Here is a 15,431-nt window from a genome sequence, read left to right as displayed (position 1 = left end):
CTAATTTCTATATAATTCAAGACACTCCTAAATTTATTTAACCACATCTCCAATTAATCCTGATTCATTTCTGGCCTCTACCACCTGCCAACCTATGAAGTGTTATCTTCAATGTTTAATTTAGAATTTTGTATATTCAGTTTAACTTATATTAAAAACTAAGAATTTTAAAATAGGGAAATGGAGACACACATACAATCTCTGTCTGTGGGTTAACTATATAAATATGGCACTACTTTCTGTAAATAATGCAAATACTCAACATTTGAAAAGTTTACTGAAAACTTTTATTGTAATCAAAAAGTGACATAACGGGGTTGTAATGAATTCAGCAAATCATTCCGCTGATATTTTAGAACTTATATCAGCTTTTGCCAGGCAATTAAAAAAATTCAAATGTGAAAATTTCACATTACAGTAAACTCCACCCCAACTAATTAATGGTGGTTAAAAATAATAGGCCCTAGCAAAACCTCTCATGTTACATGGTCACAACTCACAATTCTGTACAAAAGTTCGTGTTATAAAGCTCTGATGTAAAAATCAAATAATCAAGCAGCAATATTTTAAGTGCAGCACAGGGTCTTCCATGTCATTATTTACAAGGCTTGAATCTCTTTACATTATAACAAAATTTAATACAGATGACTTAGTAATTAAGTCAATTTTTAAGATCTGTCCTTTTACACAGTGACAGATTTTACTTTTTGGTCATCTTTCTCCTTCTCCTTTTCTTTATCTTTGTTCTTCTTTGACTTCTTTTTCTTGTGTTTGTGTTTTTGGCTTTTTTCCAATTCCACTTCAGTGCCTGCATGTTTCTTATGCTTCTTATGCTTTTTATGTTTCTTGTGTTTTTTCTTTTCCTTCTTTTTCTTCTTCTTCTTGCTGTCCTGACTTTCCGCTGAGCTGGCACTGCTACTGTGGCTTCGGGTCTGGCTTCCAGAAGGACTGTGGCTTCTGCTGGGGCTGACGCTGGGGCTGCTGTGGCTCTGGTTCCTGCTTATGCTCACCTGGACGACTGCTGCTGTGTCCAGGTTCTCTTTCGCTTTCTCCACTATTTTATCTTTCAGGTCCTTAGAAATGTTTCCTGAAGTTTCCTCTTCTTTTGCAGAAATATTACTTTCACTGTCACTTTCATTATAGTCTGGTTCAAAAGCAGCTTCATCAGTTTCTCTAGTTAAGTCAGAGGAAAGTCTGGAGGAATGACTTAACTGGGGTTTAGGCTTGACAGTATTCTTGTCAGTTTGCCCAGTAATTTGCTCTTTTTCAACCTGTGTCTCTGGTGGGTTAAGTATATAAAGTAGTTTATTGCCACTTGACTCTTTATTGTTCCTTGCTTCTAATACATGCTTCTCACGATCCTTACAAGGATTTTTATCTACAGACTTTGTCTCTTCATTTGGGCGTTTAGTATCATAAGCGGCTTTGTGATCATGAGGTTTTCTGTCTCTTGAGGGACTAGAATTACTTTTTTTGGAATCTCCTGTTCCTTTTTTAGGCAAATCTCTCTCTTCCCTTGGCTTATTTTTCTGTCCAGATGCAGAATCTTTATTCCGAGAAGGAGAGTCTTTTCTTCTTGTTAATTCATTCTTTTCATCTCTACGTTTGGAACTTGAATACTCTCTGGTGTCATAGTCAGTTTTTTTGTCTCTATTGGGAGTGAAGTCTTTATTTGAGGAAGCACGAGTGGAATCATGTTTATCTGAAGTTCTAGCCTCTTTGGAAGATTGAGACAGACTTTTAAAATTTCCTTGTTCATTCAGACGGTCCAAATTACTCTCTTTCTCTGGCTGAGTGTTGTTCTTCCTCTTTTCAGCATTTTCCTTTTCCGACACTGAATAATCTCGATCTTTGGTTTTCCCTTTTTCACTAGATGCAGAGTTTTTTGAACTTTTAACCTCGTGTTGTATGATTTCATGGCTCACGTCCTTGGTGAATTTCTGAATTTTCTCTGATGGCTCACTTTCTTTCTCAGGATACTTGACTATATTTGATGGCTTGGTACTAACATTTTTTATAACACTAGCGGGTTTTCCTACACTTGATATAGGCTGTGTGGATTTAACATCTTCTTCTTCAGATTCAAAGTCATCTTTATCCCATTTGGATTGAGGAACCTGAATCATAATGATAACATCTTCAGCTGGTGCTGTATTGTCATTATTATATTCTTCCATTGTTTTAATCACTGTTCGCTTTGTATCTGTTTTTTCTTCAGATTTCCGCACAGGACTGCCTCCAGTTGAGCTCGTACTAAAAAGAATAACAATATTTTTAATTAATGAAGAATTTATTAATTATAAAACATTGATAAATACAAAAATCCTAACTTAAACACAAATGTCCTTTTAACTTAAAAAAAAAAAAAAAACTTATTCTGCCCTAAGGAAGACACACAATTGAAGATTATGATTGTATAAACACAAATGTGGCTCACCCTCAAAATCTACTTATAACCTTGTCTTTAGCAATTCCTTTCTTCAAAGACAACAAAAGACTAAATAAAACCAGCCTACTTCCCTAGATCAGCACATTCATAATTAATATAGAAAGCACAAGCATGGGTAAAACTGAAGAAAACCCTTCCCCCAACAAACTTCCACACCCACCCCCTACATTCTGATACCTGGTATAATCCACTAGAGTTGAGCTGGATCCTTCAGTTCCAGTCACTTTTCGTCTGACCTTTGCTTTGACTTTTTCTTGTTTAACTTTGTTAGATGTTGACTCCAACTTTTCACAGGGTTCTTTTGTGTTAGATATATTTTCTGTACTTCCAATTTTCTTCCCAGTTTCTCTGTTGAGTTTGATTTTTTTGGCTGGAGCAGTTGAAGAAATTTTGTCCTTTTCAGGGGTCCTATCCATTTTTTCAATATCAGGCTCCATTTTGCGCTTTGGTGATGGTTTCACTATTTCAGTCACTTCCAGTTTCGAGATTTTCATTGAAGAAGACTCAAAATCCTTATCTACACCTTTTTCCTCAGTTTTTCTTTTTCTTTTTTCTCCCTTATTATCAAGTGGTTTGTTTTTCTCATTAGGCTTCTTGGCCTTTTCTTCCTTAGTTGTTAGCTTTTCTGATTTGACATCTTTGGAATAGTCCTTCTTCACTTTTTCCTCTTTGACTGGTTTTGTTTCTTGGTGTTCTTTTGCTGATTTAGAGTGAGCTTTTCTGGGCGTTCCAGTGATTTTTTCATCCTTCTGAGAGGAAGACGATGATTTAGCATTGTCAGTCTTTGGAGTCTCCTCTTTGGCTTTTTTAAGTGGAGGTTCAGATCGAGGAGATTTCTCACGTTCTCCATCTACTTTTTCTTGGGGTCCTTTAGCAGGTTTTACAATATTTTCTTTTTTGGACACAGCAGATCCATCATTCTTCCGTTTGGTTTTATCACCCTTTGTTTTTGGTTTATCCCTTTCTCTCTTGTCTTTTTCAGACACTGATTTAAAAGTGATGGATTCTGCATCCATTGGTTCATCTCTAACAGGTGTGGCATCATCTCTACTTGGGAGAACAAACAATGAGTCTGTTTTATTTTCTTCAACACCTGTAGGTTCTCTTGATTTCCTAGAAGTCTCTAATAACTCTGGGTTCAGAAAACCCTCACCTTCTTCCCCTTTTCTTCTTTTTCTGTGTTTCTTATGCTTATTTCCTTTACCATCTCCTGGAGCGTTTTCACTCTCCTTCTCTTTCGACTTTGTATTATCCTTCTGATTGTGTCCATCTCTTGCTGAAAGCTTTTCTGGATAGTTGCTACCTATGTTTCGACTTCTATGACTTTGCCCACCAACATAATCTTCTCTGCGGCCTCTTGTGAAGGGAGAATTCCTGATGTTAAGTGGTAAAAATCTCTCTGGAGAAAAGTTCTCTCTATTTGCTGAGGGTCTAGGCTGTGCTCCAGCAGCAAAACCTTTATAATATTTTTCATACCACTCTCTGTATTTTCTCTCCCATTCTCGATAGCGTTCTTTTTCAAATGGGTCTCTAAAGTCAACACTTCTCCCATAATAGGCTTTCATGTCATATGGTGGTGGAACTTCTCTGTATCTATTAAAATATTCACGTTCCGTTTCCCCTTGAGGCACGTTACGTTTATTAGGAGACTGTCCCCTAAACGCTTGAGGAGATCTTGATCGTGAATGATAGCGTCTATAAGGGGGTGACCTTGACCTAGATCGATGATATCCATGAGATCTAGACCGTGAACGGTAATTGCGGCTCTTGCCTCTGCCTCTTCTGGGGTATGGAGGTGACCGTGAATAGGAACGAGAATGTGAGCGGCTGAATGATCGAGAATAAGAGCGTGAACGTGTTGAACCAGATCTTGATTTAGAATAAGTATATGAACTTCTTGAATACGAAGAACCACTATAGGGAGATTTAGACCTAAAAACAAAACAAAACAATAGTTGATAGTTGAGAAATACATACAAAATAAAACACAGACTCTCAGATTCTAGCATTCTTTCCTCACGGTTTCATCTGTCTTTATATCAAATTTCATCTTAGATGATTAAAGAGGCATAGTGACCTCTACTGGAATGGAATAAAGTACACAAATCAGAGCAATCACTTGTTACAAAACAAAAGTGAAGTCTTAACAATTAGAGTGAAGTGCATTAATGTACCGTGAGTTATATGAGCTAACTAACATTAAACAAAATGTCAATTAATTTTAAATTTCACTTCCTATCTGAATATTGAAGTAGGAGTCTGTTTTTTGTCCTATACTGGCCAACAGCCTAGTTTTAAAAGAAACATTTCAAGTGTAAGGCTAAAAAATAAAGTCTTTTAAACAAACTTCCAGGGAATTTTTATAATTCACTTTTTCTATCAATAAAGCAATTTGTGTTCTATTACTACTTCATAATTACACAGGTTAATGTTCCAGCAAGAAGCTGTAGCCTTATGGTAAAAGGGTCCTGAGAACTGTTCTTTGGCTATTCCCCTATTTCTTTCCTTCCAAAAACATTTCCCAATTATTTGATACTATAAATAACTTCAAGGGACAAGGGCAATTTAATCCCCACAACTGTTAGTTCTACACAATAGAATTTACACTGAGACATTATTTCAATGAGCAGATATTGGGAAATAAGCTACATCTTCACTTCTGCACACCTAGACCGAATCAGAAAAATTCGTAAGTGCAATGTTCTTTATATCCATAGCTAATCCCTGGATATTCAAAGTCCCATTTGTAATTCTGTTGTGAAGGCTTGCAAAACACTAACCTGGAAAATGAGCGCCTACGCTCCTTTTGAATCTTTTTGTATTCCATCAATTCCTTAGCAAAATCATTTGTAAACTCATCTAGCTTGGACTTTTTCTTTTCCCTAGTAAAATAAAGTTAAAGAGTGAAAGTTAACAAAAACCATTTAAGAAAACTAACAAGACAAATGTAATTAGATCATGAATGAAATGAATGAAATTGCCATTAGTTTTCCACTTTAAAACTATAAACTAGGAATCCCTGAGGAAGTTGCTTGTATGGCTTTGGTTTAAATTTTAGGTGAATTTCTCATACTAACTGGAAACACTGGAAAACGTTTCCAGACACCTATTTAATGTTATTATCAGAAAATGAAAAAAGTGTATAATAATTTCAAATTAGAATACATACTCTTCTTTTAGTCGTCGCTGCTCTCTATAGAATTCTTCCCTGGACAAAGGTGGTGCTTGTGTTGTTGGGATGGTATTTGAATGAGCTGTCTGCACTCCTGATGATACCCAAGGTGTTGATAAATTGGTAGGAGCTGGAGGAAACCCTGGAGGAGGGACACTATACCCAGCGGGTGGTGGCTGGCCCGGAGGAAACTGAGGAGAAAACTGTGGAGGAGGAACACCCGTAGGGAGAGGAAGTGTATGGGGAGGAGGCGGATACAAAGGAGGTGGTGGAACAGGTACAAAGACTGGAGTTGCTGGTAGTGACGGGCCTTGAGTCCTCTGTGATCTTTCGCTGTGGTGTCGCCCACGGTTTATACTTCTGGAGAAATAAATTCCAAGATATTACTTCTTCAAACTAAAGTCATCTGAGACAAGTAAGCTTATCTTTTCTATCCATAATTATTTTCAAACTTAAAAACAGTGGAATAGAACCAACTATTCAACTAGTATAGAAACATTAGTACAATTTATTTGTAAAAATAACTCTACAACATAACATAATTTTTAAGGCCATGTATTTACTGAGATGATGCAAGTTTATAGGACCTTCTCTACATGGAAATATTGTATTTAAAAGTTCTCTTTTATGAAGTTCAGATTGATTATCACTCCACTAATTACTACCTGTTACTTCCTAAACTGTCTTTTGAAGGAACTGACAGATTAATGCTGCTGTGACCTAGCTCTCCCTAAAAGTTTACTTATTTATTTTTGAGACAGAGTCTCACTCTGTCATCCAGGCTGGACTACAGTGGTGCAATCTTGGCACACTGCAACCTCCACCTCCTGGGTTCAAGCGAATTCTCCTGCCTCAGCCTCGCAAGTAGCTGGGACTACAGACGCGTGCCACCATGCCCAGCTAATTTTTGTATTTTTAGTAGAGACAGGGTTTCACCGTGTTGGGCAGGCTGGTCTCAAACTCCTGACCTCAGGTGATACGCCCAAAGTGCTGGGATTACAGGTGACAGCCACCGCACCTGGCCTCAAAAGTTTAAATGAAGGAAAACCACCTACTGTAACTTCTTTTTTGAGGCAGGAAGCGGGTGAAGATCATACAAAGCAGAATAAACTCTAGTTTTAACTTCTATAATTAACAATGAAAATACCAAGGCTTTCTCTCAAAGAGAAAGCATTCTCCTTTTTTTTGGAGACAGGGTCTCGCTCTGTCCCCCAGGCTAAAGTACATTGATGTGGTTATAGCTCACTGCAGCCTTGACCTCCTAAGCTCAAGTGATCCTCCTGCCTTAGCCTCCCAGGTAGCTGGGACCACAGGTGCATGCCACCATGTCTGGCTAATTTTTAATTTTTTTTCTTGGTAGAGACAGAGTCTTGCTATGTTAACCAGGCTAATTTTGAATTTCAGGCCTCAAGCAATCCTTCCCCATCAGCCTCCCACAGCTCTAAAATTACCAGCATGAGCCATTATGCCTGGCCAAAACTCTTTTTATAAAGTTTTGGAGACCCCTTTATCCTGGTGGTGATTATGAACTAGACTAGCAGTTCTCAACTTTTTGGCACCAGGGAGCTGTTTTGTGGAAGACAATTTTTCCATGGACGGGGGAGGGTGTGGGGGGGGGGGGGTTCGGGATGAAACTGTTCCACCTTACAGGACCAGGCATTACATTCTCGTAAGGAGCGTGCAACCCAGATCCTTCACATGCGCAGTTCACAACAGGGTTCCATGCTTTTATGAGAATCTTAATGCCACCACTGAACTGACAGGTAGTGGAGCTCAGGTGGTAATGTTTGCTCACCTGCTGTTCACCTCCTGCTGTGTTGCCCAGTTCCTAACAGGCCAAGGATGGGTACTGGTCTGCGGCCCACGGTTGGGGACCCCTCACCTAGACTGTAAGATTCTTACTTCTCAGATCAATATTGCTTGTACCTGCCCACCAGGGCAGAAGCCTCTAACAATCTCCTGTCTCTTCTTTTGGAAAAGAGAGGGTGGGAGATGATTGGGACAGTGGAGAATAGAAGAGAAATAAATGCAATTCTTGTTCACAGTTGGGAGCTGAGCTTGTTAGCTTTCATCTTAAATTGGTATCTTAAATATTGTCTGAGTCTTAATGACTTTCTTCTACTTCCAAGAGGGTAAATGCAAGCCAATATTCTGGGAGAAAGTAATCACTGGGAAGGAATATTAAAAATGTCTTAAAAACCATCATTCAAGGTACTATATATAATTTATTCTTTTCTATCCCTCTTTAAAGACAACTACCCAGGACTTAAGAGGGATAAGCACAATACAAACAAATGACCCCCTTCCCTCCTGCCACTGCTGTGCTTTTATTTCTTTGGTATTATATTTTCCTTTGGTGATACATACACACATACACACACACACACACACACACACACACATACATACACACACACACACACACACACACACACACACATATGTAAAATAAGATGATTATTTTCCAAGATTTTTAGTATGCCTACCTGTAGCAGCTCCTCTCCCCTCTTCTAATTTGTTGTGGTGGAGAAACCAGATAGCCAAGTTTGTTGGAACTGTGTGGGAGAAAAAAAAAAGGCTCAAGTATTTCTCCATGGGTATAATACATGACCTTTCCATGCATAGATGTTAAGACACCAATTTTAACTGCTCTGAAAACTTTTTCCTACTCCCCAATTCTTAAACTTGTTTCGGATAGAGTTGAATAAATATTATATTTACTTAAAACTAACTTTCCTCCACCAATTAACTGTATCATAACAATAACTAGACCTCAAAAGAGATCACTTTATGTAATATTATATTTTAATTAGCATTCTATAAATTACTCTGTGAAACTTATTGTTATATAGAAGGAAACGAGCCCTTTTGTCTGCTGGGCACAATGAAGTCATTTTACATGTTAAGGTAGGTAGTGTCATTCCAAACCCAAATGAGGAAATGGATGTTAGGGAGTAAAACCACATGACCACTGTCATGCAGCTAGGAAACGAAGGAGATGGGATTCAAATCCAAGTCTATCTGTTTCTAAATCCTATGCTCCTTCTACTGATTTATTCTACTAGTAACTCATACTTTTAAGAATATGTCAGTTTTCAATCGGATTACATAAACAGAAATAATTATATAAATAAAAATATATTAAGTAAGTCTGCTGATTTTCAATGCCATAAAACATCCCACAGAGAAAACCAAAGTTCTTTGTATTTTAGGGTGGAAAAAACATATCCTGTAGAATAAAAGACTTCATTTCAGACAAAAAATTTTTGTTTGGTAGATGTTAATCTTATTATGTATGTACTCAAATCAAACTTTGATCATCCAATCTAAGGATAGAAAAAGTTAAACCTACTAGGAAAATAACTGACACCATATTTAAAATAACTTTTCAAGTAATCTTATCTACTCATTAACTGAAGTCCTGTCAAGATCCCCATTTGTTGGACATGAAAGTAGAAAAAAACTTTAAAAATTCTGTATTTTAGAAAAGATTTACTCATTTTTTAAAAAAAACCCTCATATAAGCTTGATTTTTGACATTTTACCAAAAAAAAGTTAATCTGGCACATGAAAGTTTACAATAAAGAGCAGCAACCGGCTGCCTAGTTTGGACCTTCCATCATCTAGTTTGCAGGCAATCATCAGAAGATTATTGTAAACATCTACTCACTGTTCCCAGCCTGGTCGACCACCACCTGGACGAGCAGTATTTATTCTTACTGGACCTAGAAGCAAAAAAATAAAAACAGTAGGTAAATATAAAATTGCACATTAAATCAAGCTAAAATTATTTTTTAAACGGAAAAAAGTCTAAACCAAAGTCATTTTACTCACCAGTTGTGGGGATCAACTGTCCGTGCAATAAGGATTGTCCAAGTAAAGATGGGGTTCCGAGAACAGGCACCTGGTAACCCTTTAGAAACAACCACAAATAAACAGAAATAGTTAATAAAAAAAAAAAAAAAAAAAAAGAGGTAAAAACAAAACCAGAACAAAACCCTACTGTAAAAAAAATCCCAAATTAAAGCATCAGTAAAATTTACCTTCTCTTCCATAAGAGCGGTAATTGCAATTGAGGAGGTTCCCTTTGAGTGCTCTGATGCAAGAGCTGCAGCTGGCAATATTTTATTATCAGAATCCCTTAAAAAAATATAAATTATAATACATTAAAAATCATCAGAAATGGACAATTAAGAGTAAAAAATTTGCTGCTGTTTACCCATCACCTGCAGTAAGATCAGTTACGTGAAAGATGATGAACACTTTTGAGAAACATGACAGAAGGCTGAAACTTTGAAGAGTTCTCTATATCTAAGTGGAAAAGTAAAATGAAGGACCCTCAAGAAGATATGATACTTATGACAGAAATCAGTTGGAAGAAAAGTAAAACTTAAAGAAAATCAAAGTGTGGCCTATGAAGACAAAAATCCCCCTAGGATTAGGAGTTAAGTTTTAGCTCTAGCTCTACCACTAAACTGAAAGGATAATCTTGGGCCAGCCATAGAACTCTCTGGGCCTATTCCCACTATCAACCAAATACATTTCACCAGATCAGTGGAATTTCTTAAATGTAAATGTAAAGGTTTCATCCTAAAGATTTTGCTTCAATATGTCTGAAATGGGCCTCTGACACCTACTTTTTTTTTTTTTTTTCAGAATTTATGAGACATTACATGGACAAAAGTCTCATTTCTGAAGTGGCAGGCTATGAGTTTTCACTATTATCCTACATAATAATGATGCTCCACAACAATCACTATTTCTGACTTCTCTACCTATCCAAATTGTTCTTGCTCAAAACTACTCCTATCCAAAACTATCATTATGACGAGTGAATTCTCCCACCTCTGTTAAGTTCAGAGCTGTTATGGTATATGGAACATTCAACATTTAACAGGAGCTGGTTGCAACCTGTGTAGTATTTGACCTCGGGATGCTTAATCCTCATTTGCCAAATGAATCTCCTTTGTTTTCCTCTTCCCCCAATAAGACTAAGTCATTTCTTACAAGTCATCCCACATTACTAAGCACAGTAGTCCACTAAGAAAGCTGTTAAAGTGATACCCAACAACAACACACTACATCATTGACCTCATTTGGTTTCTAACAGTGAAAAATACATAGGCTTACCGAAAAGGTCCATCTGATTTTTCTGAATGAACTGATATTGATACTGTTGCAGTTATATCAGGTACAGGAGCTGGAGCAGAAGATGGATTTCCAGACACAGGAGGGGCCAAGGAAGACTGATTAGAAGTTAATGAAGATATAGAGGGAGTTGGGTGAGCTGATGAAGATGTCACTGGAATCATAAGAGGATCTTGTTGTCTTGATATTGGAGATCTCATCAGAGGCTGTAGGTTCCTCTGAATCAGTGGTCTTGGAGGTGGTACTGGGGGTGGTGGAGGAGGTAACTGTTTTCGTAGTCTTTTTGTATAACCAGTTTCATTTTTGAAGTTATTAACAGCCTACAGATACCAAGCATAATAATGCAGAAAAATGTTATGCAGTATTCACTGAAGTACAGTTAAGTCACTTAAAGAGTAAAAATAACTTTTTCATAAAATGGATACAAAGATTTACCTGTCGTAAAAATTTATTGGCAATTAAAGCATCAGGAGAAACATCATTTTGATGACACGTTGGACATGTATGCTCATCTGATTCCAGGAGTGCTGTTCTTATACCTATGTATAAGATTTCAAATATTAATAAAAGCATAGTAGGAACTCATTGTTTATGAAATGAATTAAAACTGAACATTTGTTCAGTTACATTACTGTTTTCCAAGCATGTTGTGCTAATCATTTCTTAGATTAAGAAACTTAAGTAAAATCTCCCATCTTAAGTATCCCTCTGCTCTTTTCTACATGACCTATGCTACTCTAAAAAGAGAAGGTGTACTGGCTGGGTGTACTGGCATGTGCCTGTAATCCCAGCTCCTGGAGAGGCTGAGACAGGAGAATCACTTTAGCCCAAAAATTCAAGGTCAGCCTGGGGCAAAATAGGAAGGATCCCCCACCTCATCTTTTCTTTTTTTTTAAAGGACACTTTTAAACAAATGTCTGAATTGAGAGCAAAAGCACTCCTTCTTGAAGACTATTCTTTGTTTAGCTAGTAATTGGAATATTGCAGAGAACAAAAGAGAAGTATGAAATAGTCTAGAAAGACAAAAATTTTACATGGCTAACTTGGGGTTTTTATTCTAGCAAGGAAATGAGAGACCTACAGCACAGTACACGGCAGCAACACTAAATTACAGATATGAAGATTATGCTTCAATGTAGTAAAACTCCAGTAATATCAAGTGGTTTGTTAAATCTTAAGATATACTCTGAAACAAGTCTTTAGCAATCTCTTCTTGATTTTGGTCTTCACTGAAGAGGTCAAAAAATAAAGATTTACAGGTATCCAAACCAGGACCCTCTGAAGATAAAATCTGTAGATGCTGAAGTCCCTCAACTGCCCCAAAGGCATAGTATTTGCATGTAACTACTATGTACATCCTCCAGTATACTTTAAATATTCTAGATTGCTTGTAATACCTGCTGCAATATAGATACTATGTAAATAATTGTTAATACTCTTATTTTAAAATCTGTATTAGTCTTTACTATTATATTATTTTTTACTGTTTCCTTCCCCCCAAATATTTATGATCTGTGGTTGGCTGAATCTGCAGATGCAGAACCATGTGTATGAGGACTATATATTTCAAAACTATCTTCAAAAATGAAAAAGGCCAGAGCAGGCTTGAGCAAATTTTCAGGTTAACACTGATTTCTTCTGTGTAAGAAGGCACAAACGTAGGATAAGAGGCAGGAAAAAACTAAGTGCTAATATAAGTGATTTAAAAAGTCACAACTGCATGGTAAATGCTGGGTAATAAATATGTCTCCAGACGCCAGGTGATGGCTCACACCTGTAATCCCAGCACTTTTGGGAGGCCGAGGCGGGTGGCTCACGAGGTCAGGAGATCGAGACCATCCTGGCTAACATGGTGAAACCCCATCTCTACTAAAAATACAAAAAATTAGCCAGGTGTGGTGGCGGGCGCCTGTAGTCCCAGCTACTTGGGAGGCTGAGGCAGGAGAATGGCGTGAACCCGGGAGGCAGACCTTGCAGTGAGCTGAGATCATGCCACTGCACTCCAACCTGGGAGACAGTGAGAAGCAGGTCTTAATACACTTAGAAATATTAGGATAAGCTATTCACAATCCAGGAAAAGGATTTAGATACCACTTAAAAACATTTCCAGAATTATCTAAGGCCCAAAAAGGTTTTAAAATTCTGGATACCACTTAAAACATATAGAAAACAAAGTCTGTATTAAGAAAAACACCTCAGTATAGTCACCCTGATGAAGGTAGAGGTGGTGTTCAATTCTAGTATTTAAAAGGACAAAGAGGTTATTGTTTAAAAAAGATACAGCAACAAAAACAGACTTCTCACTACTAAATGCTCACTGATCAACACTTGTCATCAACATTATTAATTTTATTATTAAAATATATGAGGTTGGGAAGAGCCATTCCAAATAAATACAAATATTCTAAAATATACATCTTCCAAGATTCAGCATTTCTTACATTCATCACAGTAACTGTTTCCACAGCAGGGAATCACAACAGCATCAGTCATAATATCCTTGCAGATGAGACACAACAATTCATCTGGGATAGGATCATCTTCTTCTGAGGAAGAAGATGGCTCCTCTGGTAAGAAGGGAGGTTTCTCTTTCTTCCCAATTGCATATGCTTCTCTGTAAAAGAAGGTTTTAGTGTTTTACCACTGTTAAGAAGGCAGAGTATTCATGCTACATGTTCTACTATTACATGATCGGAACACATAATTCAGCATAATGCTAAATTAGTTTAGACAAGCACCATATCTTCTAAAATAAGGGAGTAATTATGTACAACCTCACCCTAAACAAAGACACAAAAGTCTAAACAAGTATAACAAAAAGAAGCAAGGAAATGCTATAAAAACAATAAAACGATCTTAGAACCCATAACTCTAAGAACTGAGGGCCAGAAATAAGGCAACATGTTCTGTGCCATAAACTTCTATTTAAGTGACAAAGACAAGACTTGAATTTAGACAACACCATAATCACAATTTTTCCTACTCTATCAAGTTTCTTGAAAAAAATTAAAATTAAAATTAAAAATCCCAAAAAATCTCCCCTTCTCCATATCCCAAAAGTCCCTCAAACCTGTGAAGGTATTGGAGTAAATGCCACAAGATGGGAAATTAAAATTAGTACTGACATTATACAATTAAGGAAAGATAGTTCAAGGGAAATATTATGTCATTGCCACACAAATAATTAATAAAATGAGATACCAAAACCCATGATCTACTTATTAGCATTTTAAAAGAGGTTAATCAATTTATAGTCAATTAAGAAGCATTAGTGACTTAAATGATCAAAATATGTGTTACAAAATTGTAAAGTAACACCTCATTAGACATTCTAGGTCCAGTTTTTTGTAGAAATGCATTTTGCAGAAATGTTGGGCATTATAGTATTAAAAAAATAAAAATAGCTATTCTCAGACTTGTCACCATTGCTTCTACACCCCCATCTTCTCTGTAATCAGGCAAATTTGCAAAACACAGGTATCCCTAGAGAAACGCTTTCTATTTCATTCAGGAACAGAGTGTGTTTATCTCAATGCTGAAAATGAAAGAATCTCGGCTGTACAGAGTAGGGTACCTTAGGTGTGTTATTTGTGTTGCAGTTGCTCCATAGACATCACCACGATTCCAGAAATAAGTATCAATTTGCTTATGCCCCATTGTTCCCAATTTGTGAAAGAGGAGTCTCCCACTGCCCAAAAGAGAGAAAAAAGAAAAAAAAAAAAAGAAAAAAAAGAGGAGAACAGAGGATAGAAAAAGAAACAGAAGAAGAGTCTGAGTTGCTTATCAGTGGTGTTAGTGAAGAGGGTGAAAGTTTCATTTAAAATATTTGGATTCCCATCTTTCCCCAGTATTTGCTGTGTGTCTGGCACAATCGGGCATTTGTATTTCAGCATTCAAAAGCAATGAAGTTAATTATTAGTTAGGGTTTACAGGTGATATTAATTTTTCCGACACAAATTTTTATTTAAAAATTTTACGTAATAGAGATGAAGCGGTCTGCTCTTGTGTCTGTAAAAATCATCAATTTCAAGCTAAAGTTGTTTGGAAACATCTATGAAATGTCTCTGAATTAGAAACAGCGTAACAACAGACTGTTCAATGATGAACCACAAAAACACAGGATGGTGACTGATAAAAAATAGATGGGGGTGAAGTTGAGGAAGTGAGCAGGGTTGGGAGTTAAGGAAAACATTCTTATCTGTGAACGAAAACACTATTTACTAAAGTACATATTCAAAAACACAAGATCTTTTCAATACCATTCTACGGCATAGCTATTTTCATCATCATCCCCACCTGCTCACTACACTACACTTCAACAATATTTATAGCATGAAGCTGAGGAAAACTGTTCTTATATATATATACACACACACATATATATATATTTTTTGTCACTGAGAACATGAACACCTATTCTGTAAATTGATGCCCTGAGGATCCCCTAACTTCACAATCTCCTGGACAACCTGTTAAAAATGTAGAATCAGGGACTTACTACATAACTTCTAAATCAAAATTGGGGGCAGAGCAACCAGGATCTTTTTTTTTTTTTTTTTTTTTTTTGCCCAAGGTCACTCTACCTGGCCAGTCTTTTAACGTATTTTTTCAGGAGATTCTTATGCTCAACAAAGTTAGAAAACGACAGTCCAAAGAACACTC

General features: G+C 36.8%; 1 protein-coding gene across 3 annotated transcripts in view; it reads right to left on the bottom strand.

Annotated features, from left to right (window-relative positions):
• Window positions 1-264: 264 nt before the first annotated feature.
• The window catches only part of RBBP6 (retinoblastoma binding protein 6), a 33,416-nt gene continuing 18,249 nt past the window's right edge, over window positions 265-15,431 (bottom strand). For 2 of the 3 annotated variants that reach the window (XM_011958263.1, XM_011958262.1), the window contains 11 exons: window positions 13,211-13,383; window positions 11,205-11,308; window positions 10,752-11,089; window positions 9,665-9,761; window positions 9,456-9,534; window positions 9,292-9,346; window positions 8,108-8,176; window positions 5,619-5,981; window positions 5,230-5,331; window positions 2,627-4,381; window positions 265-2,253 (listed from right to left, as the gene is read on the bottom strand). In XM_011958263.1, coding sequence (XP_011813653.1) covers window positions 684-2,253; window positions 2,627-4,381; window positions 5,230-5,331; window positions 5,619-5,981; window positions 8,108-8,176; window positions 9,292-9,346; window positions 9,456-9,534; window positions 9,665-9,761; window positions 10,752-11,089; window positions 11,205-11,308; window positions 13,211-13,383 — 4,705 coding nt within the window. In that variant the 3' untranslated portion in view covers window positions 265-683. The remainder of the gene's footprint in view (window positions 2,254-2,626; window positions 4,382-5,229; window positions 5,332-5,618; window positions 5,982-8,107; window positions 8,177-9,291; window positions 9,347-9,455; window positions 9,535-9,664; window positions 9,762-10,751; window positions 11,090-11,204; window positions 11,309-13,210; window positions 13,384-15,431) is intronic. The other variant, XM_011958264.1, reaches the window with a different exon arrangement.

Source organism: Colobus angolensis, unplaced genomic scaffold (assembly GCF_000951035.1).
Source record: "Colobus angolensis palliatus isolate OR3802 unplaced genomic scaffold, Cang.pa_1.0 Scaffold464, whole genome shotgun sequence".
Classification (NCBI taxonomy): Eukaryota; Metazoa; Chordata; class Mammalia; order Primates; family Cercopithecidae; genus Colobus; species Colobus angolensis.
This window is presented reverse-complemented; position numbering and strand designations above follow the sequence as displayed.